The sequence below is a fragment of the Mchenga conophoros genome, linkage group LG1 (genome assembly GCF_057382185.1).
Source record: "Mchenga conophoros isolate Kocher_MC1m ecotype Shallow Benthic linkage group LG1, M_conophoros_male_GT1.1, whole genome shotgun sequence".
Classification (NCBI taxonomy): Eukaryota; Metazoa; Chordata; class Actinopteri; order Cichliformes; family Cichlidae; genus Mchenga; species Mchenga conophoros.
The window spans coordinates 39,196,573-39,220,474 of NC_140526.1; the positions used below are offsets into that span (position 1 = coordinate 39,196,573).

At 42.0% G+C, this 23,902-nt stretch overlaps 1 protein-coding gene across 12 annotated transcripts in view; it reads right to left on the reverse strand.

Moving 5' to 3' along the window:
- Nucleotides 1-4,740: 4,740 nt before the first annotated feature.
- LOC146583803 (serine/threonine-protein kinase BRSK2-like) overlaps nucleotides 4,741-23,902 on the reverse strand; it is a 157,463-nt gene continuing 138,301 nt past the window's right edge. For 8 of the 12 annotated variants that reach the window (XM_085277712.1, XM_085277668.1, XM_085277694.1 and 5 more), the window contains 6 exons: nucleotides 23,824-23,872; nucleotides 22,735-22,858; nucleotides 20,089-20,269; nucleotides 18,115-18,207; nucleotides 14,272-14,319; nucleotides 4,741-7,367 (listed from right to left, as the gene is read on the reverse strand). In XM_085277712.1, the coding sequence (XP_085133838.1) occupies nucleotides 7,150-7,367; nucleotides 14,272-14,319; nucleotides 18,115-18,207; nucleotides 20,089-20,269; nucleotides 22,735-22,858; nucleotides 23,824-23,872 (713 nt within the window). In that variant the 3' untranslated portion in view covers nucleotides 4,741-7,149. The remainder of the gene's footprint in view (nucleotides 7,368-14,271; nucleotides 14,320-18,114; nucleotides 18,208-20,088; nucleotides 20,270-22,734; nucleotides 22,859-23,823; nucleotides 23,873-23,902) is intronic. The other 4 variants (XM_085277651.1, XM_085277644.1, XM_085277625.1 and 1 more) reach the window with 3 other exon arrangements.

Below are 23,902 nucleotides of genomic sequence, written 5' to 3' on the forward strand. Positions count from 1 at the left end.
CTAATCAAGGTGAGATTTCTTGTTCCTGACGGAGACTTGGGTACGCCCCTGTGAGTCCTTTTCCTTTTTGGAACTTCTTCCCCCAAACTGTGCCTTTCTGAGCTGTCCCAGGACCTCGGGTAGAGGTGGAGGGCTAGCCTTGGTCTTTAAAAACAAATTTCGAGTACGGCAATTGCCTCCTGCCATGTACTCCAAGGCCACACACTTGATCTGGTATTGTCATATGGTCTGGACATGCACATTACGGATATAAGCGACGCTCGGTCCCAGTCATGTTTGATATTGAACTTTGTAATGTGGAATTGAATTGTGCCAAGTGTGCACGATTAATCCTGAGATTACCAGCTTCTCTGTGGCCTTTACTAACTCTACTTTTTATGATACCAACTCTAATTCAGCTATATCGGTTGATGAATTTTCTAACTCCTTTATTTCAATATGCTCCTCGATTTTAAACACTGTGGCTCCATTAAGGGCTTACCAACCATGGCTGAATGAATCCACCCGCGCTCTCAAGCGTGAATGTCACCGAGCCGAGAGGAAATGGAAAAAAGGCAAACTTCAGGTGTCCCTGGAAATCCTGCATAACTGCCGATCAAAATATCAGAAGACTGTCAAAATTGCAAAAGCCTTCTTCCTGACAGAACTTATTACTGACCACAGTCATACGCCACAAGTTCTGTTTAAAATCTTTAATTCAGTTGATAATCCCTGCTCTACGCCTCCCTGGCGCTCTGTGAAAAATTCTTACATTACTTTATAGATAGATAGATAGATTTCAGCACTAAGGGCACCATATCTACCGGCAGTTAACCAAACCCCAGTTTCTGAATGCTCTATGGTTTTTCAACAGTTTGAGCCTGTATCTTTTTCGACTCTGAAAGAAATTATTGATCATATGAGTAACTCTAATACGCTGCATGACATTCTGCCTTCCCACATTAATAAGGAACCTCTGACTACTATCGGTCTCTCTATTTTACTTCTAATGAACTCTTCACTGTCATCAGGCTGTGTTCCGACCAGTGGCGTGTCCAGCGGGGTGGCACAGGCCACCCCAGGTGCCACCCCAAAGCTAAAACAATAAAATTCAATCAAATGTACGATTATGTTTTAACAGTTAAGCTCGGATATCTGAGTGCAAGTGAATGCAGCATCAGCTTCTGCACTATGAGCATCACATTAGGAAAAACTATTTTTCGGCAAAAGATAATGAGGAGAGAATAAATGTCCCTGTAAGTAATATTAAGTTTGTTGAGTTTAGTAAACTTCGGTAAAATTAGAATACCAAGGAAAAAATAACAGTTAAAGAATTATTGCAGCCGTCGCATATTTCAGACAGTAGGCTGCTGGGGGGAGCTAGCATAAGAGTTATGAGTTATAAGATATAATCCAAGTCGTAACATTGCTGTGTGGAGCTGCAGATTTGGTTGCAGGTTAATACTGGCAGTGTCACCATGCCAGCTGACTGTACTTCATCACCAGCCAGTGTTGTTCTTTATACATCAATATTACCAAAGTTGACCATAAGGCAGCACTTACACTACACTGTGCGGTTTAGCTAATTTCTCTCATTACTTATCCTATCTGCCAGCTCCATGTTATGAATAGAGTGTAAATCACCCCTGTGCCATGTTCACTGCAGGGATGTGCAGTTCTGGATCTCAAGGCTCCTGGTCTCCCGGTTTCAGATGTTTCCATACTTCAACACAGCTGATTTAAAGAATCATTTACAGACTTCTGCACAACTAGGTGTTTGGGGATTATTTGATTTGAATTGGCTCTGTTGGTATAGGTAACATCTAAAACGTGCATGATAGGGGTCCATGAGGGCCAGAATTTGACATCCCTGACTTCTAGTCAAGGTCATACATCAGGAAAGTTGTTGTTTGTGACATAAGTTTTTGCTTTATTACTTCAGGGCCAACCAGTAGAGATAAAAGAATAGGAAGAATGAAAAGATCTCAAAATATTGAGAATTTCTTTCTTAAGAAGGCTAAAATACACCCAGAAGCAGAGAGCAATGTCAGGGAAAGGTGGACTGAGCAGCAGTCATCATTGTCACCTGTGAGTTCTACAAATGAAGGTATGTGAGAATGAATAAGGAAAATGCAAGGAAGGGATGTTTATATTGTCAAGTGTTCAACCGATCCTAATATTTGGGGATAAATAATTAACTAAGCAAATATATGTATTGTGGCACATAATTGGAAAGTAAAACAAAATCCTTCTTTAAATAACAGTTTTTTTTTAATTTAATGAAATGTAATATTTGTATATTATCCCACTTGTAGTGTTTAAAATCTCATTCTAATAAGAGTTAAAAGCGCATTCGGTTATTAGGTTTATAGGGTTATTGAATTATGGTTAACGCTTGGTAGAATTTTTTTTTAACATTAGATTACATCTGCCACCCTTCTCCAAATCTGTGCCCCTACCTGGCCCCCCAACAAAAATTTTCTAGACACGCCACTGGTTCCGACTGCCTTCAAACACACAGCAGTACAACCTGTAATCAAGAAAAGCAACGCTGACCCCAACAGTCCTCTAAACTTCCTTTCATGTCTAAAATGTAAAAACAAATAGTCCCTCTTAGAGACGTGGTGTCAGTGACAAATTTCAATCTGGATTCAAACCCTGTCATAGTACCGAGACAGCCTTATTGAGAGGTTTTAATGATCTCCTCCTAACTGCCGCCCTGTGACTCTAGTCTTATTAGATCTAACTTCTGCTTTCAATACGCTAGACCATAATATTCTCCTAACAAGGCTAGAACATGTAGTTGGCCTTAAAGGTAATGTTCTTTCATGGTTTAAATCATATCTATCAGACAGATACTTCTCTGTCACCATGGGGAAATACTCTTCCTCTTCTTCCCCTGTTAATTGTGGTGTGCCTCAGGGGTCCGTATTAAGTCCCACGCTGTTCTCCCTGTACATGCTGCCCTTGGGACTCATCTTTAAAAAACATAACATCTCCTATCACTACTATGCAGATGATATCCAAATTTACTTTCCTCTAAATTTGGATGCCTCGTCCCCGCTCTCGCCTTTGTTCGAATGTCTGCGGGAGGTTAAAGACTGGCTATCCCAGAATTCTCTTAAATGAAAGAAAAACAGAAATTAGTGCTTTTGATAGCCACGTTCCCCTGGGCCAGCTAACTGATACAATGGGGTCTTTTGCCAGCCACTTTTCTCATTCTGCCAGAAACCTCGAAGTACTCATTGATAGTTCTTTTAAATTAAACAAGCAAGTATCCACTGTGTTAAAAACCAGCTTTTATCAATTACGCCAAATTTCCAAAGCTAAGCCCTATTTATCATATAAAGAACTCGAAAAACTTATCCATGCCTTCATCACTTTTAGTTTGGACTATTGCAACTCTCCCTCCTTCAGTGCCTGCAATTAGTCCAAAATGCAGCACCACGCCTCTTAACTGGCACTAGAAGGCATGAGCACATCACCCCTGTCCTCGCTAACCTACACTGGCTTCCCGTCAAATATTGCATTGATTTCAAAATCCTTCTGCTCACTTTTAAAATTCTAAATAACCTGGGCCCTAGCTACTTAACTGATCTCCTTGATCCGTACAACGCAAAGAGAGCACTAAGATCCTTCAGCCAACTGCTCCTAATGCGACCAAGGTCTCGTTTAAAAAACGGAGGTGACCGTGCATTTGCCATCGCTGCCCCTAGACTCTGGAATAACCTCCTAGTCGAAATCCGTACTTCGGAATCGATTCAATTGTTCAAATCCTGTTTAAAAACACACTTGTTTGTACTTAGCTTTTGAAACAAATTAGTTTGACTTTCAAATTAGTTTGCCTGCACTACACCATGTTAATGCAATTTTAAGTATAATTGTACTATTTGTACTTTGCCCTGCCTGCACTGCGGTTTTATTGTGAAGCACTTTGATGTACATTAGTCTTTTAAATGATCTAAGAACTGTAACTTGCAGAATTGATTTCTTTCAACTGACTGCTTTAATATGATGTTTAGTATAATTTAAGTATTTTCTATGCTTGGCTGCAGCATTACTAGGGAGTTATGACCATTACGTTTATGCAGTAGCACTACTTGCAAGAAAGAAACGCTAATTTAAGGAGGTCTTCCCCCAAGTTCTCAACAAAAAGGTATTTCAGGTGAAGAGTCTTACGTCATTTTGATTGGCTGACTGAGGATAAACAACAACCCAATGAAGGTGACGTGCAGATCACAGAAGCAGACTTTCATTTTTGCAACTGATCAGCTCTACTGAACCAACGGGTCACACAGATTTTTCCAGGGTTATCATCAAAACACCAAAGTATGTTTTGGAAGAATGGTGGACCATCAAAGTAGTAATGTAACAAAGACAATGTAAAGGTTCATTCAAGCCATCTTGGTCTATATCAGGGGTGGGCAACTCCAGGCCTCGAGGGCCGGTGTCCTGCAGGTTTAGATGTGTCCTCGAACCAACATAGCTGATTTAAATGGCTAAATGACCTCAACATGTCCTGATGTTCTCCAGAGGCCTGGTAATGAACTAATCAGGCGTGTTGACGCAGGGTGAGATCTAAAACCTGCAGGACACCGGCCATGTTGGACCAGTTATTAGAGCAGCAGAAAGTCTGAAAGGCCAAGATTTGAACAGAAATTGTGCATTTTTCACTACTGGAACTCTGAACATATAAGATTTACTTCTTTACACGAATAAACCTAATAAATAAAATAATAAAAGGCGCAACACAAATACTACTCCAAAGTCAACAGATTTATTTCCTTTAGCACTGAAGTTGTTCACAGTAACATCACAAGGGAATACATTGCAAATGGTTATCCTGCTCAGTAGTAGCGCTCAGTACCGAAGAGTCCATTCTGTGTGCTCTGGATTCCCACAGTAGAAAAAGAGGAAAGCGAATGATGAAAGGTATTGCTTTAATTTTCCTTTCTGACAACTCAACACACACCCAGATGGGCTGAGTGAGTGACCCAATTGCCAGCAAGGTCCCTCTTTGAGAGAATGAGTAAGGAGAATGCATTGCACGGTTACTGTGTGCACACAGTAATCAAAAAAGAGAAAGGACAGCAAATTAAATGAAAATGTAAAAAAACAAAAAGGCAAATTCAAATGAATGCACATAAAGAACTGAAACGTGTAGAGAAAAGGGGAAGAGGAGAACAATTCCAACGACAACATGCAAAGAAAAGACAAATGCTGAACATGCAAACAACCATACAAGGTCAAAGCTAAGAATAGGGATCCCCTTGTTTTTTTGTGGTTTTTTTCTTTTCTTTTTTAAATAAGCTTGCCAGTAAACTCGGCTTATTTACAGAATGAGTGTTTGGTGAGTTCTGAGCCGTCATACGCGCACGGGGCATGGGGAAAAGGACAGTTATCAACAAAGGGTTTGTTCCTCTCAAAGAGGCTAAAACTACATTCTTAAATTACAGTAAATTATTTTCCCAAACATATATTACAAGGTTTCTTGCATCAAAACCCAGGGAAAGCAACAAACAGACACAAATGTTTTCATTTCTCAGTGGTCAAATAAATTAAACATGACAAAAATATCCTTAAATAATCTGACATTAAGAAACATTCTCTACATCTTTCATATAAATAAACAATAATAAATTAAATTAAAAAAATGACAAAATACAGTAAAGTACAAAAATATACACAGCAGTTCAATATTGTCTGAAACCTGCAGATAATCTAAAAGAACTTGGGGAATAAAAGAGAAAATTTAAAACATACTGAAATGGTGTAACTCAAGACAAGTGTTCAAAGTGCAAAATAAAAAGGAGACGACTAAGCAAAAAGGCCTGGTCACACCAGCAAAATTTCCTGGGCAATGTTAACGGTCAACGCGCTAGCTAGCAAGAACTTGCTAGCGCTAAATCCAAGATGGCTTTTTGAGCATTTTCTATTTTTTACCGTAATGGGCTCTTCCGTCTGAAGTGAGAAACTAAGTTTAGCTAGCAAGTCTGCAGCTAGCTAACTAGCTCATTTAGATTACTATTCGTGTACCTCACATTAACAAAGGTTGTTTTGCCGTTATCGCTAGCAGTTGCATTATTTCTTGACTCCCCACGACCTCTGTTGCAGGTCTCTTCCTGTATGTGAGCACCATCTACTGTTACAATGAAACATTTCAAATGCTGGTGTGGCCGTGCCTGTTCGTGAATACAAAAGAAAATATGGCAAAAACTCTAAAACATAATGCCACTACTACACTTTTTGACACTAAGCAGGGACATAGTTTAGTCTGTACAACAGAATAGATCATTCATTTATATAATATTACCACCGCCAACCCTCTTTATCATACTTTTATGGGCAGTCTTTAATTGCAAGAACCCATGTACAGAAACACCACAGAGCGAGCTAAAAGAACCTGCTGCTCACAAAGAAATATGATTTTAAAAAGAATTACAATCCAGCCAGTGTTTGTTGATCCATCCGTCCACCTTTGCTTTCTTCCATCGCTCCTGCATCCCATCTCGATTTCAAGTTCATCACGCGAACAGGTTGTTTATGCTGAGGTGTATGTGTGGGTGCATTTTTTTATGTACATGTAGGAGAAATGGAAGAAAGAGGGAGAGGGTATACATGTGTGCAGACTGACAAACGTCACTGTCTTAAGGCTTTTTTTCTTTTTACAAGTCTTCCAAGACGTGTCTGTGTTTGGTCTGGCGGGGTGAAGTGTACTCTACTGATGCGGCAGCAGGAAGAGACTCAAAGATATAGGGCGGGGGGAGTGGATTCAAGTGGGCTAGGGAAGTGGTCCTCAGTCTTTTCCAGTTTCAAACTCTCGTGGTGCTGGCAGGCCCAGCAGGCCGCTGTCAGCCATCTCGCCAAGGTTAATAGTTATTATGGATGATCCCTGGTGGCAGAGACAAGTCAAGCCATCACACATGTGAGGAGGACACAGAGAGGGACACAAGGTAGGGACGACGAAGCTACATCTGCTACTTATTGTAAAATACTGATCGACCTTTAAACTGAAATAGCCATTCCCATTATTAAGTACAAAATTTATAGGCAAAAAGTAGATCTTCTTGTTTTATTCTTAACTAAAGGGCAAAGTTAGCAGCTCTCCTAATTTCTCTTATTTAATGACCTGATTACTGCTTTCATCTAGTCATGCACAGCTACGGCTCCTTAAGGTTGTTCCTGTGTCCTGCTGCTGGCAGCCATCTTTGTTTTGTCTTTGCCAGGGGGGCATTTAGAGTCATTAGGTGGGGGCTGGTTGGGCTTGCTGCTGGGGGTATGCTTGGTGGGGGAGCTAGGCGTGGCGCCGGGGGAGTGGGACGCTTGGATGTTCTTCTCGTCTGAAAAAAGCTGTTTAATTACGTCAAAGAAGTTACTCAACGGGCTGCCTACACAGACGGGAAGAAAAGAAAAAAGAGAAAGAGAGAGAGAGAGAACAAACAACAAATGAGCAATGGGGTTAACATGAGGAGAGGAAGAGGACGTGATGGAGGAATGAGAGGAGTGGAGCTAGGAAAGGAGACTCTTACGACCGAGACAACTGAAGTCAGAGCTTTTGTTTTCAGGCCAGACGAAGAAGAGGTGGCACCAAAACGACACTGGTTGTATCAGGACTTCCATCACTTTTACTGCGAGAGGTTTTTTTGGTCTCTGAGTCTCAGTTTCCCTGCAACATGGAGAACCAACAGGAGCACTGGAAGACATTTTGAATCTTACCATCAGAACCGCGCCACCAAATCTCAGCTGACACCGCAGAGGGAAGAGATTTTAAACTGGAAGTTTATCATGACCTGACGGATACCTGGGTTCAGCTTTTGGTTTCAACAGCTAGCCTAGAGGGACATTTCTTGCGGGGTTTTTAGAGGGATCAGTAAATTGAAGTCTTTGTTAAAAAAAATAAATGACTAAAAACCCAGGACTCAGTGTTTCCTGTAAAACCATAGTACAACTATGAAGCTGTAAGGGAAAAACCAATAGGAACATATGGCTTAAAAGTTCACTTTTTTGCTTCACTGCTGTACACAAGAATGATTCCAAATGGTATAATTTGTGCTCTTTAAACAGCGTTCAATTACATTTTCATAAACCACCAACACATAGACTGCCACCCTCAACAGATGATAATTTTAGCCATTTGAGTCCAAAAGTGTTTCCCCACAAACATTAAAAAATATGACTTCACAGCACAAACGGCTCAAGAACGTATGTCGACAAACCGAAGGGCGAGATCGCAGTGGCTATGTCTAATAAAATGTTTTTGATAAAAAAGCTTAGTCAGCCTGTCGTAACAGGCTTTGAGCCTGCATTACTTTCTAATTTTGTTAATGCAGCATTAACGTGTTATTTAATAAAAGCCACCGTCTGTACTGTAGATGATCAAATAACTGGTTTATTGTGACAGTGAAAAATTAAAAAATGTCCCGATTCTCAGCAGACTCTAGAGATACAGACTCTAAGAGCACTCTTAGTCTTCCACATCTTCCCTGCAACAGAGTAAAAATAGGACAGCATCCTCCTTGTGAATAGAGGAGATTAAAAAAAATTGGTGGTTTTCCCTACATTGATTTTTTTCACATTTGGTGACTGACTGCAGCTGAAACAAGCACAGTGTTTACACAGGACAGCTGGTGAGGGAAGGTCTGCAAACTGTCCCCTAATTTACAAAAGCAAATTACAATCAATCAGAGTTGGTTTGTGCCAATGACTGCAGCTTCTCTTAGAAGCATCTCGTCAGACATGACTCAGCTGTTTGCATCCTGGTTATATTTCTATATGAAGACAAAGTTGCTGAGTGACTTTGTCATTCTGCAGTTAAATCGCTGTCCTGCAGCAACTACATCAGGAATTTCTGTTTAGATCTCTGAGGTTCTGGCTGGACTCTAATCAGTTAGTATACATTTCTGTCTATTTAGAAGGGCAACAGATCTTTACCAGTTTATTAAACTTAGACCCCCGGAGAGCAGTCATTTTGGTTTTCTACCTTAGACCCCCGCGGAGTCATCATTTTGCGTTTCTACCTTTAAAAGCTGGAGAGCAGTCAGTCAAATGCTGGAGTCATTCATATGTATATTAGGTCGTTACCTAGGAATTCTGGAGGGAGGGGAGTGGGGGTGAGTGATTGAGGGGGTGGGGGAGTGGAGTGTTTCAGTTTGCCATCTTAGGGAGAAATCAACACATGTCCTTTGTATGTCCTTTGTTGCTGACATTTATTGATGAAAACAGTACAAAAAACCAACCATTTGTACACATATTTACAAATTATGATAAAAAGTGAGTGAGTACATTTCAACATTTTCAGCAATCACTCACAATCCTGGCACTGCCACGGTATCTGTCGTCTGCATTTACCACATGTGTACCTGTTGCAGTGAACACATCGCACAGTGGCATGATTTTTTTTGCATCTGTGTTTGACCTGACACGTGGCCCTTTTTCCAGGGCTCGGTGTGGAGGGTTGTGTCCGAAGCAACTGTTCTTTTCTTGCCTTCTTCGCAGCTACATGAGAGCGAGCCAACTCCCTTGCAAGCTCCACCAGGAAGTCCACCCGTCTTTCCTTCGTCCCGGTGCATGCTTGATACAGCACATGTGCATTCAGTGCTGCCATGTCAATCATGTTATAAAACACGGCGACTGGCCAGCGCCGTGTTCCTTTGCGGACAGTGTACTCCCGAACCATCTGGTCCATCACATCCACGCCACACTTTGTTTTGTTGTAAAGGGTGACAGTGTTTGGCTTCCTTTTGGTAGTGTTATCAGTCTGAACCACGCTGTGCATGCTGCTAAGAATATAGACTGTCTTCTTCCGTTTGGCCGCATACGCCGTCAGCGTGGCAGCAGAGGTTGAAAACACCTAAGAAATAAGATAAATTGTTATTTCCATAGCCCTTTTACACACAATGAAACACATAAACATAGAACCACAAAAGACCTGCAACATACCTGAGTGGTGAATTCATTGCGATCTGTCTGTCTAGTGGATTGAGGAATTTCCCTGCGAATCTTGTTGACTGTGCCGAGGATGGTGGTTTTCCGTCCAAGAAGTTTTTGTGCAAGTGAAAGCGATGTGAAGAAATTGTCCGTGGTAACATTTCTGCCCTTGTCTAGGAATGGTTCCATCAGCCTCATTACTACATTTTCAGAAAGTCTCTCCCCACTGGGACGATTGGGGTCCTTGCCAAGATATGGGAAGACATTGCAAATGTACTTGGATTTTAGGTCGCAGGCCACCCAAAACTTGATCCCAAACTTGTCCGGTTTACTTGCAATATACTGCAGGAAACAGCACCGAGTCTTTGATGGGAAAAGCTGTTCATCAACGGTGATATGTAGACCAGGGTTGTAGCACGTGATGCAGTTGGTGACAAATGATCCCCACACACTGGAAATTGCAGCGAACTTATCAGTCTTTGCTCGATCACTGCGGGTGGACTTGTCATCAAAGCGTAGGTGTTGCATGATGTCTTGGAAGCGGTTTCTATCTGTGGGTTTCCCAGGTTTGCTGACCAGCAGTCATTTACCGATGGAACCCTGTAAACCCCCCGCAAGATGACAATTGCAATAAATGCCATTAGTTCAGGCTGGTCAGCAAACCTGGGAAACCCGCAGATAATTGGAACTATGGCACGAAACCGCTTCCAAGACATCATGCAACACCTACGCTTTGATGACAAGTCCACCCGCAGTGATCGAGCAAAGACTGATAAGTTCGCTGCAATTTCCAGTGTGTGGGGATCATTTGTCACCAACTGCATCACGTGCTACAACCCTGGTCTACATATCACCGTTGATGAACAGCTTTTCCCATCAAAGACTCGGTGCAGTTTCCTGCAGTATATTGCAAGTAAGCCGGACAAGTTTGGGATCAAGTTTTGGGTGGCCTGCGACCTAAAATCCAAGTACATTTGCAATGTCTTCCCATATCTTGGCAAGGACCCCAATCGTCCCACTGGGGAGAGACTTTCTGAAAATGTAGTAATGAGGCTGATGGAACCATTCCTAGACAAGGGCAGAAATGTTACCACGGACAATTTCTTCACATCGCTTTCACTTGCGCAAAAACTTCTTGGACGGAAAACCACCATCCTCGGCACAGTCAACAAGATTCGCAGGGAAATTCCTCAATCCACTAGACAGACAGATCGCAATGAATTCACCACTCAGGTATGTTGCAGGTCTTTTGTGGTTCTATGTTTATGTGTTTCATTGTGTGTAAAAGGGCTATGGAAATAACAATTTATCTTATTTCTTAGGTGTTTTCAACCTCTGCTGCCACGCTGACGGCGTATGCGGCCAAACGGAAGAAGACAGTCTATATTCTTAGCAGCATGCACAGCGTGGTTCAGACTGATAACACTACCAAAAGGAAGCCAAACACTGTCACCCTTTACAACAAAACAAAGTGTGGCGTGGATGTGATGGACCAGATGGTTCGGGAGTACACTGTCCGCAAAGGAACACGGCGCTGGCCAGTCGCCGTGTTTTATAACATGATTGACATGGCAGCACTGAATGCACATGTGCTGTATCAAGCATGCACCGGGACGAAGGAAAGACGGGTGGACTTCCTGGTGGAGCTTGCAAGGGAGTTGGCTCGCTCTCATGTAGCTGCGAAGAAGGCAAGAAAAGATCAGTTGCTTCGGACACAACCCTCCACACCGAGCCCTGGAAAAAGGGCCACGTGTCAGGTCAAACACAGATGCAAAAAAAATCATGCCACTGTGCGACGTGTTCACTGCTACAGGTACACATGTGGTAAATGCAGACGACAGATACCGTGGCAGTGCCAGGATTGTGAGTGATTGCTGAAAATGTTGAAATGTACTCACTCACTTTTTATCATAATTTGTAAATATGTGTACAAATAGTTGGTTTTTTGTACTGTTTTCATCAATAAATGTCAGCAACAAAGGACATACAAAGGACATGTGTTGATTTCTCCCTAAGATGGCAAACTGAAACACTCCACTCCCCCACCCCCTCAATCACTCACCCCCACTCCCCTCCCTCCAGAATTCCTAGGTAACGACCTAATATACATATGAATGACTAGCCAATTTAGCTTCCACTTCCAGCATTTGACTGCTCTCCAGCTTTTAAAGGTAGAACGGTAGAAGCCTGGAAATCCCAGTGTTAATCTGGCTATGAATGGATGCAGAAGTGGCAACAATGAGTTCATTGCACACAATCACAATAATCATGATAACCGTGCTGCAGTCTCTAACCATTGTTTTTTATTGTGTTACTTTTGCATTAAGCAGTGAAATAAAGGGCGGTAAACCATGTCAGTGCAAATGTCTTCCAAAGCTCCAGTTAACTCCCCATTATACCAACATCCATCACAACAACATTTGATAAGTCTTTTGATCAGTGCTTTTAAACAGCAATGAATGAATAAAACATGCAACAATACAGCACGGTGCACACATTAATACACATTACAGGGTTAGTTTAAAACGGTACATCCTTCAGTGAGCATCTGTTGGTGTTGGTTTTGAATGTGCGTGAAGAGTGAAGGCGTGTCCTGAGAACTTACCATCGTCCCCCTCTGACAACACGCACACATGTGTTCCATTTGTGTCTGATCTTTTGTTCAAGTGAGGTTAAATATGGAGAGTTATAGAGGAGGGGTGAACAACCTGGTATCAAGCATTATCATGCAAAGGCTTAATCAGGCTAGTAAAGCCCCAATGCCAACCTCCAACCCCAAACACACAGAAATATAGTCATCGTATCAAGTCATTGTGTTCCCTAACTCAGCCAAAACTACCGTGGAAACATCACTGACACTACATAGCCCAGTAACTTTGACCAAGTGGCCAATTAGTGGGCCCCACTACATTTAAAATAATCTTTTACATAAAGAAAGATGCCCATTGCCCCTCAGACTGGAGAATTCACTGCCTTCCATCATCAACTGGATGTCTCTGTGTTTAGAAAGCTTAATGGTCAGTCTGTGTGGCTTTTGAACAAATTATTTTTTATTGTCCGTCAATAAAAAAAAGTTGTTAAACACTAACAATGAGGCCCTTTTAGATTTGTCAGGTGAAAACCTTTTTAATAGTGCTGTCAGCGTTAATCTCATTAAAATGGCGTTAACGCCAAAACCGCATTAACACGGCAAATCTACGTTAGCGTGGATCGCCCCGTGCGTGGGGCTGGACGGGGCTATCGCATTAACGAGCTAACTGCGCTAACACCTTGATGTCCTGCAGCCCCACGCACTAACTCGCTAACGTAACGCGTTAATGCGGTTATGGCGTTAACGTCATTTTAATGAGATTAACGCTGACAGCACTAATTTTTAACACACTGCTGTCATCATACGTTGTTTTCTTATTGTTCATGACTTTCATCAGTCAACAAAAATGATATTTTTTTGTTTCAGAATGATATATTCATCAAATTAAAGAAAATTTGAAAAAGAAAGACTCAGGAACAAATGTGAATAAGCGGCTACACGAGCATTATCTTTCTGGCACAAACTGAAAGAATTTGAATCTAATTTTTAGAAATAATTTCTATACCTTGCTTAATCCTCTTTTTACGATGATTTTTTGGCCTTTATTGGATTCGGACAGTGAAGACAGACAGGAAAACCGGGAGAGAGGGAAGAAGACATGCAGCGGATCGGACTCGAGCTCAGGATCTCCGGCCACACGGTCGCCTGCTCACCCACTGAGATAAACCTGCGCCCAGACTCGCTTGGTCCTAGCTGAAAAGCTAAAACTGACTAGCTAAAATGAGCCATAAGAAATATTAGTTAATTACATTTTTTAAAAAAAGTTCCTATTCAAAGAGCATTATTAAAATCCAATAAAACTTAAACATGCCTGTGTTACTGACACTGGTGGAGCTTGGGTCAGAAATTGGCTCAGTATGTTGATGCATCACATTGGTTTTGTTTGATTAAAAGAAGTCACTGAGTTGCGCACATTCTGGGCATATTTTTTTTAAAGAGACCAAATTTCAAAAGCCCTCATCAACACTAATGTTTGTCTCAGAATAAACAACTGGAAAAATGAAGAGGTGCCTCTAAGAAGCCTTCCTGTGGATTCAGTTTCTTGTAAAAAACCCCCAAAGCACTTTCTACTCCTCATTGAAAATACTCCATTTCTTTCCATTAAAATGACTTGTTACGATGAATTATATTTTATTTGCAGCTCACACGCTCCCAGACACACGTGTTAGTGCAGACAGAGTGTGTTGGTGAAAGGGCCTCCAGGACGTTGCCAGTGTGTTAAAAGCCAGAGTTAAGGTGGTTTGCCGGGAGTTCCCGGACGCTCTGGGCCTTACCACGCTTGGAGGATTTACTGGGCAAAGAAGCTGAGCGCTGAGAGCCATCTGAGAGCAAAGGACAGTGTCAGAAACACCAACCCACGCACTGAGGCCGTGTGCTTCATCAACACATGAGCTGAAGCCCAACATCAGCAGGGCAACACATTACACTCCCTCTTGGCATGAGTGGACTCCAAACACATGAATGTTCAGCTCATTTCTTTCTCCTGTTTGCTATTTTGCGATCCTTCCTTGTTGTGATATTTTCTGTGTTTCAGTCATTGCTAGATTGGTTTAGGTAGAAACACGTCGACTTAATCCAACATCCAACTGAAAAACCTTAATGTTGGGAGTATTGAGCCTACTAACTTATATTCAGCATATTATGGGCGAACCTGCTGCAAACAGTTTAGTCAGCGTGGCGAGCTAGTCTGACGCTCTCGTTCCATTTTTCTATAGGAACCAAACTTTACAGGATGTTGGTGAAATGAGTGAAAATGAAAAAAGACACCTAAAGAAAACTGACAGTTAGAAAGAAAAAATCTCAACATTTGTTGGTCGTGTAAGCAGATACTTTCTTAGCAGGGACAAGTGCTGTAAATAAATGTCCTAAAAATGACATCTTACTGTAATTATGGAGTGGATGGATATCTGCAGATGGTGTAAAGTCTTGCCTGATTTTTCTTTTTATGTCCTCAACTCTTTCAGTCTCAAAACAAATATATATGCAAAAAATAAAGCATTCCTTGGTAATGTGGACCGGTCTCATCAAAAACTGTGAAATAATGAGACTTAAAGGCCCAACTGTGCTACAGAGCGAGCGATTTACAGTCTGATCTCTGTTTGCAAAGACTTTGGGTTTAGGGAAGCAGAGAGCAAAACTTCTCTGTGCTGAACGTTCACAATCCTTCCCGATCTTTTAAAAGATGTTGACATGATTGTACAATGCAAGTACGTCCCTCACGTGTTGGTTTGCCCTCCTAATTCAAACGTACCTGAACCTCTTTGTTGTTGTTTTTTAGAAAGAACAATCGAACACGACTTTCTGACAAAGCTAGCATGGACTGGATTCGAAAAAAGAAGACAAAAAGAAGCTAGTGCACCACTGTGACTGTTCTAAATCTTTGGGTAAGAAGTAAAATCTAAACATCATCATTAGGGCTGGGTTTTGATGATCGATTTATCGATTAAAATCGATTCTAGCTTGGATAACGTGATATCGATTCATTAAAATCCTGAATCCATTTTTAAATAATCTCAGGTTGAACCTCACAAAATTTCTACAACCACCAAACAGCTAAAAGAGTAAATGAGAGCAGGAACACGGATTCTGCTCAAAGACATAAACACAAAACGCGAAGCCGCCAACGCATCAGAATCAGTGAGCTGTCGCCTTTATCCCCCGACGGCACGAACACGGACATGTCGTCGGGGCTGAAAGCCGACAGCTCGCTGGTTTTGAAGCGTCGGCAGCTCGTTTTGTGTTTACGTCCTTTTTGCGCTCGATTCTGAAGCTGCAGGTTTCATCTCTCTCCGAACAATACTGACTGAACCAGCAGCAAAAGACAATCCAAACTACGCTTCACATAAACATAGTCATGAATTTCCTCTGACTTTTGCTGCTTTGCTTCCACCACGATAAAAATCACACTGCATGTAGAGCTCTCTCTCTCTCTCTCTCTCAGGAACAGTTTCCCATCTAAAAATCCGTTTTTTGCATTATTCGCTTACTTATTACCCACAAGTCTACGGTGTTGGCCGCTGGTTTTTTTTACTTACTTCTGACAAGAAAGCCTCATTTCTGCTGTTCAATACTGAACAAATGTAAACTTTTTAAAATTTAAAATTGCAAAATGCTGTGTCTCTAATCAAACCTCTGTAACTTTGCTAAAAACCCCGACCAGGAAAACGCCTTCATGTTTTTCTGTGTTTTATCTTCAGTTACTTTGACACAAAGGCCTCTGCTGTGATGCTCACACCTTTGATAAAGTCTCACAAGTGGCAGCTTTCTTTTTATATATATAAAAATATCGATATGTACTGATAAGTGATCAGAATTATAATATTTCTGACTGTCTGAGGCAAAATTTCCCCGATTCAAAATTGAATCGAATTGAATCGAATCGATTCGGGACCTTGTGAATCGGAATTGAAGCGATTCTAGAAATCAGTGACGACCCAGCCCTAATCATCATCATCATCACAACTGTGGGGCCAAACTAAACAACCACGGGGAGAAACTTGCTCCTCTGTAGCTGTTTATCAGCAAGAAAGTGAGAAATAGGCTGAACATTCACATGGCTGACATTTCTTTACATTCACCTTCCACAACCTTGCATATATACAAATACACACAGAAGCCCAGAAGACTGACGTCTTTACAGCTGTCAGGGGTTTAGCACATTTTATCACACATGCAGATTTGCCTTCTTCCTGCTGCACAGAGATCAACACACACCATATCACATACATGTTTGTTCGACATACACTGTAGAGCATGCTTTCATTTTAGTACCAGACAGTCACGTGTGTGAGTGTGTGTGTGAATGGCAGCTCACCCAGAACCATCAAGACACATTCGTGAGAAACGCGACACAGTATGGAAATGCTGGCTCTCCCCAGTAAAGAGGCCAGTTTGCAAAACTGCGTGTGTGTGTGTGAATGTGCATGGTTCTGGGCTTTCATTCAGCATGCGAGCCATTCAAATCATCCACAAGGCTTTAGAGGAAGCTGTGGATGACAGAAGCTGGGTGACATGGAGAGGCAGGCCAAAGGGAGAGAGACAGAGAGATAAGAAAGAGAGAGAGATGTGGCTCATTGGCACATCTACATAATGGTGGAAGCGACTGAGGCTGTGCATACAGTGCGTGATAGCAGTTCCCATCTGTGGCAGTAACTGTTGATAGTGGGTCCTTTAAGCTGAGTGTGCGATTCCTGCAGGTGGACATCTTTCACAATATCACTAATAATGATCGTGACTGGCTGTTTGGCAGAATCATCCATTTCAAAACTTAGAGTGACTACTTTTACGTGTCAGTGCTCCTGTGTGTGACGCTAAGGTCAGGTTGTAATTTCTCTGCTTCACCACAAGAGGGGACCATTATCAAGTAAATAACCACAGATAAAACAAGAGGAAGACCACCAGGATACCACACTGACAAACAAAACTAACACGGACAGCTGGAGAACACAGACTTTCTTTTCTTCCATATTTTTTTCCCTAATGTTTCCATCTATATATAGGCAGCCCCCAAAATAATGGCAAACGTCCCAATCACATCAAAGGTTTGAAAGAATTGTGGGATTGTTCCAGCGTGTTGACACTAATCAGACAAATGTACTTTTCTCCTTCTTGCAGACGAAAATGCTGCATGCACAAGCAGCTAATCCACAAATGAACAGTTGTAAACATCCATTAGCCGAACCTACAGTTTGCTTGGGTGTGTGTGTGTGTGTGTGTGTGTGTGTGTGTGTGTGTGTGTGAGAGAGAGTGTGTTTCTGCTGAGTCAAGTGTGAGGTCAGAGCCAAGCTGCTCGTCTATGTTGAATTATTTACAGTTTGAGATACACTTCTTAGTGGCTGTAATCAGTCCTGTGAATGTGTATATACATCTCAGTACATAACACTGCCATGTAGACTGTGTGTGTGTGTGCTGGTGTGTTGACGTGCACACCATGGTATGTGGCAGGGACATGCACGTGGAAATGCCGTGTGCTAAAAGCAGTGCGCCGGGCTAAGCTGAGCCGAGGTGGGCCGCAGGTGTGGCTGTGCTGTGATGCGAGGAGGGAGGGAGGTTGTGAGGGCGTGGAGGGTGGGGGTTGTAGGCGTGGTCGAGGACGAGTGGCGAGGGACTCCACTTACCGGATATTTGTGGCTGGATGCCAGGCTGGTCGTTGGAGCTGAGCAACTGGGCCTGGATGGTCTCCACCACACGCTTGAAGCGTCGGCTAGGGCCTGTTGAGAAACCGGGTCCGTGTTATAATCCAGACTTGACACTGTAGCCACAGGGCTGCAAGGAGTACTTAAAAAAAGCAATACTAGGGGTGCACGAGTGGTTTTTGCAAGCATAATTTCAATATTGTGTGTTTCCCACTGAATTCATTTAGTGTTAGCACTAGCAGTCCACGGGTTCAGCTCAGCCAGCAGTCACAGCAGATGTAAGCCCACATCACCTGATACCACAGGCAAATCTCTGATGGCTGTTCTGTTTCCTTTTGGCTTTCTACTAAGTGCAACCCATGATTCAGTATATTGAGCAGCAGTAATCTGAACTATTGTTTGTAAGACTTTCTCAGTCTCTCACACCGGCTTGTTTGGAGCGTTGTCTCAGTTTGTTGTGGTTCCTATGCATTCACCGATGCACGGCTCTCTTAAGGTTCAGCAGCATTTCAGGCTGACTTCTGGATTTGGTTCTTTTTGCTGGCTGTGTTTGGGATCACTTTCCTCCTAAATGACACCATTTTGGCTAAGCTTTAGCAGCTGGCTCCAGATTTAACACTTTAATACTTGGGTACACAGAGAAGTTCATGGTCAACTCAAAAGCTGAAAAGTTCCCGGTCCTGTGGCTGTAAAACAAGCCCAAATCATCACCCCTCCCCCACCAACAGCTGGACTCTGTGCTGTCCAATAACATGCCAAACATCTTGGCCTTGTGTGCCAAAAGGGCATCGTACAGAAGTACTGTGGTCCTTTCAGAACATGCAAACATGAGGGCTTTCTCCTGGAAACTTTCCACTGAACAGTCTTTCTCAGTGCAGAATGATGGGGTCAAGCTGTTTGGAGAGGCCTTTTCCAGATTGATGGACAGCAACAGCAATGTAAGAGACTGCTAAACCTCTTGCGGGTAACCTGTGTTACCTACGTGTGCTATAGATCGCAGGTTTAGCTTCAGATAATAAGCTTTCCCTGGTGTGTGAGTAACACATACATAAACATGCTGTAAGTGGTAGCTACAGTAAGTTACTCCAAATGGTTGTAGATTGTGAGCAGAACAGTCACTGAAAAGCACAGTGCTGTGTTCAGTGTCACAGGAAAGAAGAAAACAGTCCCTGTTCGTGTTGCTGAGGCGTCCCAACGAGTTCTCCAAAGCAGAAATGTGCATGTTTGTTCCTGTTTAATATACCAGCGGTGTCCGACTCCAGTCCTCCAGAGCTACCGTCCTGCAGCTTTTAGATGCGTCCTTGTTCCGACACACTGGAGTTGGACACGCCTGACCTACACTCATTCACCAAACACTTTTTTAGGTACACCTTGCTACGACTGGGTTGGACCTCCTTTGGCCCTCAGGACTGTCACAGATTCACCAAGGTGCTGGAAACATTCCTCAGATCTATGACACCAATCTCTCGCTCCCCCACAGATCTAACAAAAAGACCCCAGAGGGGTAGACTGAACTCCTTGCCATGTTCAAGAAAGCAGTCAGAGATGATCTGAGCTGTGGCAATAATAACTGGTACTACGGTAGGATGGAGTCATGCATTCTTGCTGTTTACATGCAATTCTGACTCCAGCCTCTGAATGCTGCAGCACTCCATGTAAAATTATTAAGCTCTTCAGCATACGCTGGTTGCCATGAGTAGTTATTTGAGTTGCTGCTGGCTTTGCTGTTCCTCTGACTGGGATGATCACCCAGTAAACTGCTGCTCACTGGATATTTTCTCCTTTTCTAGACTGTTCTCTGTAAACTGTAGAGAATCTTGCCATGCTTAAAATCCCCTTTTGCCCCATTCTGATACTCGACTTGAACTTCAGCAGGTCATCCTGACCAAGTCTGCATGCCTCGATGCGCAGTGTTGTTTCCATGGTTTTCTATGTGTTGTGATGTATGTGGTTTACCTGAGAGCAAGGTGAAGGTGACAGAATATATGCCGTTCTCCTTTGTGGCGCTGGTGCTCTCGGTGTAGGTGATGTCCACCTGGAACTTCACCGGCTTCTGGAAAACCGTCGGACCAGCTGTGGACTTGTACTCTGCCCGGAAACTGGTCTGAGAGATGACGCTGTGGCTCAGACTGGGAATCTGGGGAGAAAGACGGTGGGAGAGGGTAGGAGGGTGAGGTTGGTGGAAGAGCAAAGGCGGAGTGCTTCTGAGTCAGCAGCACTGGGCACGCAGACACAAGACAACTTGCACATCAGTTAAAATGGCAGCATGGATGTAAGAGAAAGAGACGGGAGCAGAAGGAGACACTGTTGGATGTGCTACACCCTAACATGTGGTGACATTTTGATGCGTAATCAGCGGAGGCCACGCTAACGCCAAGACGTGAACAGACAGCAAGCTGTTGCACAGAGCTGTTGTGGAGGACCAGCGTGGATCGTCACGATATTAGTCAGGTTTTAATCTCATGGCTGGTTGGTGTACATGAGCGTTTGCATTTTTCTCCTGGACTGCTGGGCTTCTATGGTCCTGCTTGGTGAGTTTCGCGCTCACTATAGCAGGTTTTTATCACGCTCATGAGGGAGCACCTTCACCTTATATTTCAGGCTTTGTAACTTGGGATGAAAATGCAAAATCTATAAGTTAAGGCATCATGTTTTTCAAACGTGTGTATGTGAGAAGAAAAAAATATCACTACTCCTCCTGTTTGATTTGCTTAGTGAGTATTTCCAGGTACCAGCGTGAGTCATAATGAACATAATGTTGGTTTTCATCTGTACTTTATTTTGAAGGTTTACACATACACTGTGAGTAGTGTTGGGAAGTAACACAATACCAGCGTCATGTATTTAAAATACAAAATATGAGTAACTGTATTCCATTACAGTTACCGTTTAAATAGGTGGTAATCAGAATACAGTTACTTTGTTGAAATAAATAGAATACACGGGGGTCACTTCCTGTTTCATGTTAAGCTGTCCCCTTTCTATGCCTTCTCCAATTTTGGAGATTTAATGCTCCGGGTTTGAGTCCGACCCCCCCCCCCCCCTTTTTTTTTTTTGTAATTTAATTTCCATCTGGGAGTAATACAGTTTCTCTGATTCTGATTGCTGGAAACACAAACAAAACATGTAATAAGAGGCTCTAATGTAAGCATTAGAGGTGGGAATCACCATATATCCCACGATACGGTATTATCACAATATTTAACACACGATACGATATTATTGCAATTTCTAAAAATATTTTGCGATATTCAGATTCTGTACATAAAGGTAAACTTTATCAATATTCATTTAATCTAATATCAAAGTCTCGCACTCAGTCTTTCTCTCAGTTCAGTCAGTTTTATTGTTGACAAACTGAACGGTTTGTATTACAGTCTAGTCCAACTTAACTGAATGCAACCATCTGGTACAATTATAGCTATTCTGAACTATGAAATTTATGAAAACTATGCAGCCCATTCAGCAACTGAAGAATTTGAAAGTAAATTAAAACAAAATATAATTTTGCATTAAATAAAAAAGTTTTAAACTTAATTAAAATAAAACATGTCTTAAATGAAAATAAGTAAACTGTCATGTTTATTGCTGCCATAAAAAAGTTAAACACATTTGGACAGTGAAGGAATGTCAGGATCATAATGCTCAGAAAAAGGATCAACATGCTCTGAAGTCAGAGCACAAAAACCTTTTTTGTAACAAAATATCGATTTCTGCTGTCCCTGTATCGATACATTATTAGCAAACAAAATATCACGATACTACACAGTATCGATTTTTTCCCCCACCCCTAGTAAGCGGCCTGTTAATGTTGGTGGTGTCAGTTACACCATGGACCCAGAGGCAGCAGTGCACAGGCAGGAATGCGTTTCCGACACCACTTCATAAGAAGAATGGGACGGACGAAACTTCAGTATCTTCGATGTACTATTGCTGTGTGATTTTTATTACTATTACTGAAGGCTACTCGCCACCGAGCGAACATTGTTAGCTTGTTCATAGACTGCAGACTGTTAGGACATTTTTAAATACTCATGTACACGAGTCCGTACTCGCGTTTTCACTAGTCCGGACTTTGTAAGTTCACACGGGAGTCAGGACGTGTACATGACATCACAGCTGCATCCACTGTTAATTTAACTGTGATTAATATTTGCAATGGAAATTACACATGACATAAAAACATGATGAACAACATGATGTAGGTGATTTCTTTAAGAAAAATTAAAAAGAAATGTTCCAACACTGACTGTAAGACTGTAAAATTATGTACGCAAAAATGCTAACAAAGATTTTATTGTCTTTATTTTTTCTCTGATATCTGAGAATAAGACTTCAGAGACATCAACAAAGTTCAGATGTGGGAGGAAAAAAGGCAGATTGAGGTCAAACTGATGTGAACATGCTCTGTCGGGTCTTCCAGTCTGCTGTGTTGTAGCAATGACTTCTTGTATTAAGGAAGAAAGCTACAACAATAGAACAGTTATTTATCAGATCAGCCTCCATTGTAGCATAGATCATTCAAATCGGGCATAATGTAATCAATAATGAAATGTTACAGGATTAGAAGAACCGAAGAGAGGAGTAAGGAGGGAGACTTACAGAAAGGAAGGCGTGCACAATGTCGGCCTTTATGGAGCTAAGAGGTTTGTCTTTGATGACTATGAAGATCTGCTCCTCCTTCTCCAGATTGATGAAGTTTCCAAACCATGACTTCTTAGCCAGTCTGCAGAAAAGATTCAAAGTTTGGTTCCAGCGTTACAAAGCACACTCAGTATACCCAGGTTATATTTTATTAACAACTAACAACTAGCTAAGAAAAGAGGTGGGATTGTAACAATTACAAAGAAACCCAAACAAATGAGACCGATACCTGACTAATAATTGTAACAGACAGCTCCATCAGCTCCATCACCACTGCTAACTAACGTAGAGTTGTGCAGATGATTACTTTACCTAATTTTAAATTGTTATTATGCTTTTGAAAGATTTGTACTGAAGCATTTTCCCAAAACACAGACCTGATGGGACACACGCGTTTCTCTGTGACTGAGGAGATACTTTCACAGCAAACATGCTTTTCTAGGAAGTGGACAGCTGCACACTCACGCAGCTTGGCTGGTTATTAATCATGGCATAACTGCACAGAATGAGCACATTACTGAGTTCCCTGATAAAATCCCTAATAAAAAAGGGCAATGTCTTACATGCTTATCAATGACTCAGCTAATTAATTAAAAAATAGTTTTCTCCAGCGAAGTAGGCCGAGTGTTTGACTGGGGTAAGATTTGGTTTTGGAGTTTAAAATAACTTGTAGCTGGTGTCGTCTGACTTATGATAACCGTCATTAGCCTGCCTGTTAACAGGGACAAACTGCTAACTGCTAAATAATAAACTACCTAACAACAGGGAGCCTGTTCCTGTGTTTTCTCTGTATTGTTGCAGGATCGTTACCTTACACTATAATACTGTGATTTGGTGTTATATGAATAACATCGAATTGACCTGAAATGAAAAAACGCAGTTCGCTTGCTAACTTAAAATGCTATCACATGGATAAGTCTACCATTCAGATTCCCAATATGCTAAAATAATGTAGCTGCTGCAGGTTCACATTTGAAACACTTGTGCTGCTATTAAATAAACATAATGGACAGGTGAGGTATTCATGTTTGCTGCTGTGGTACTCACTCTGGCGAGGAGTCTGGGGTGAGACTGGACATATCCTCCTGGGTGGGAACTGTGGACACAAACAGAGGCTAAATGTTAG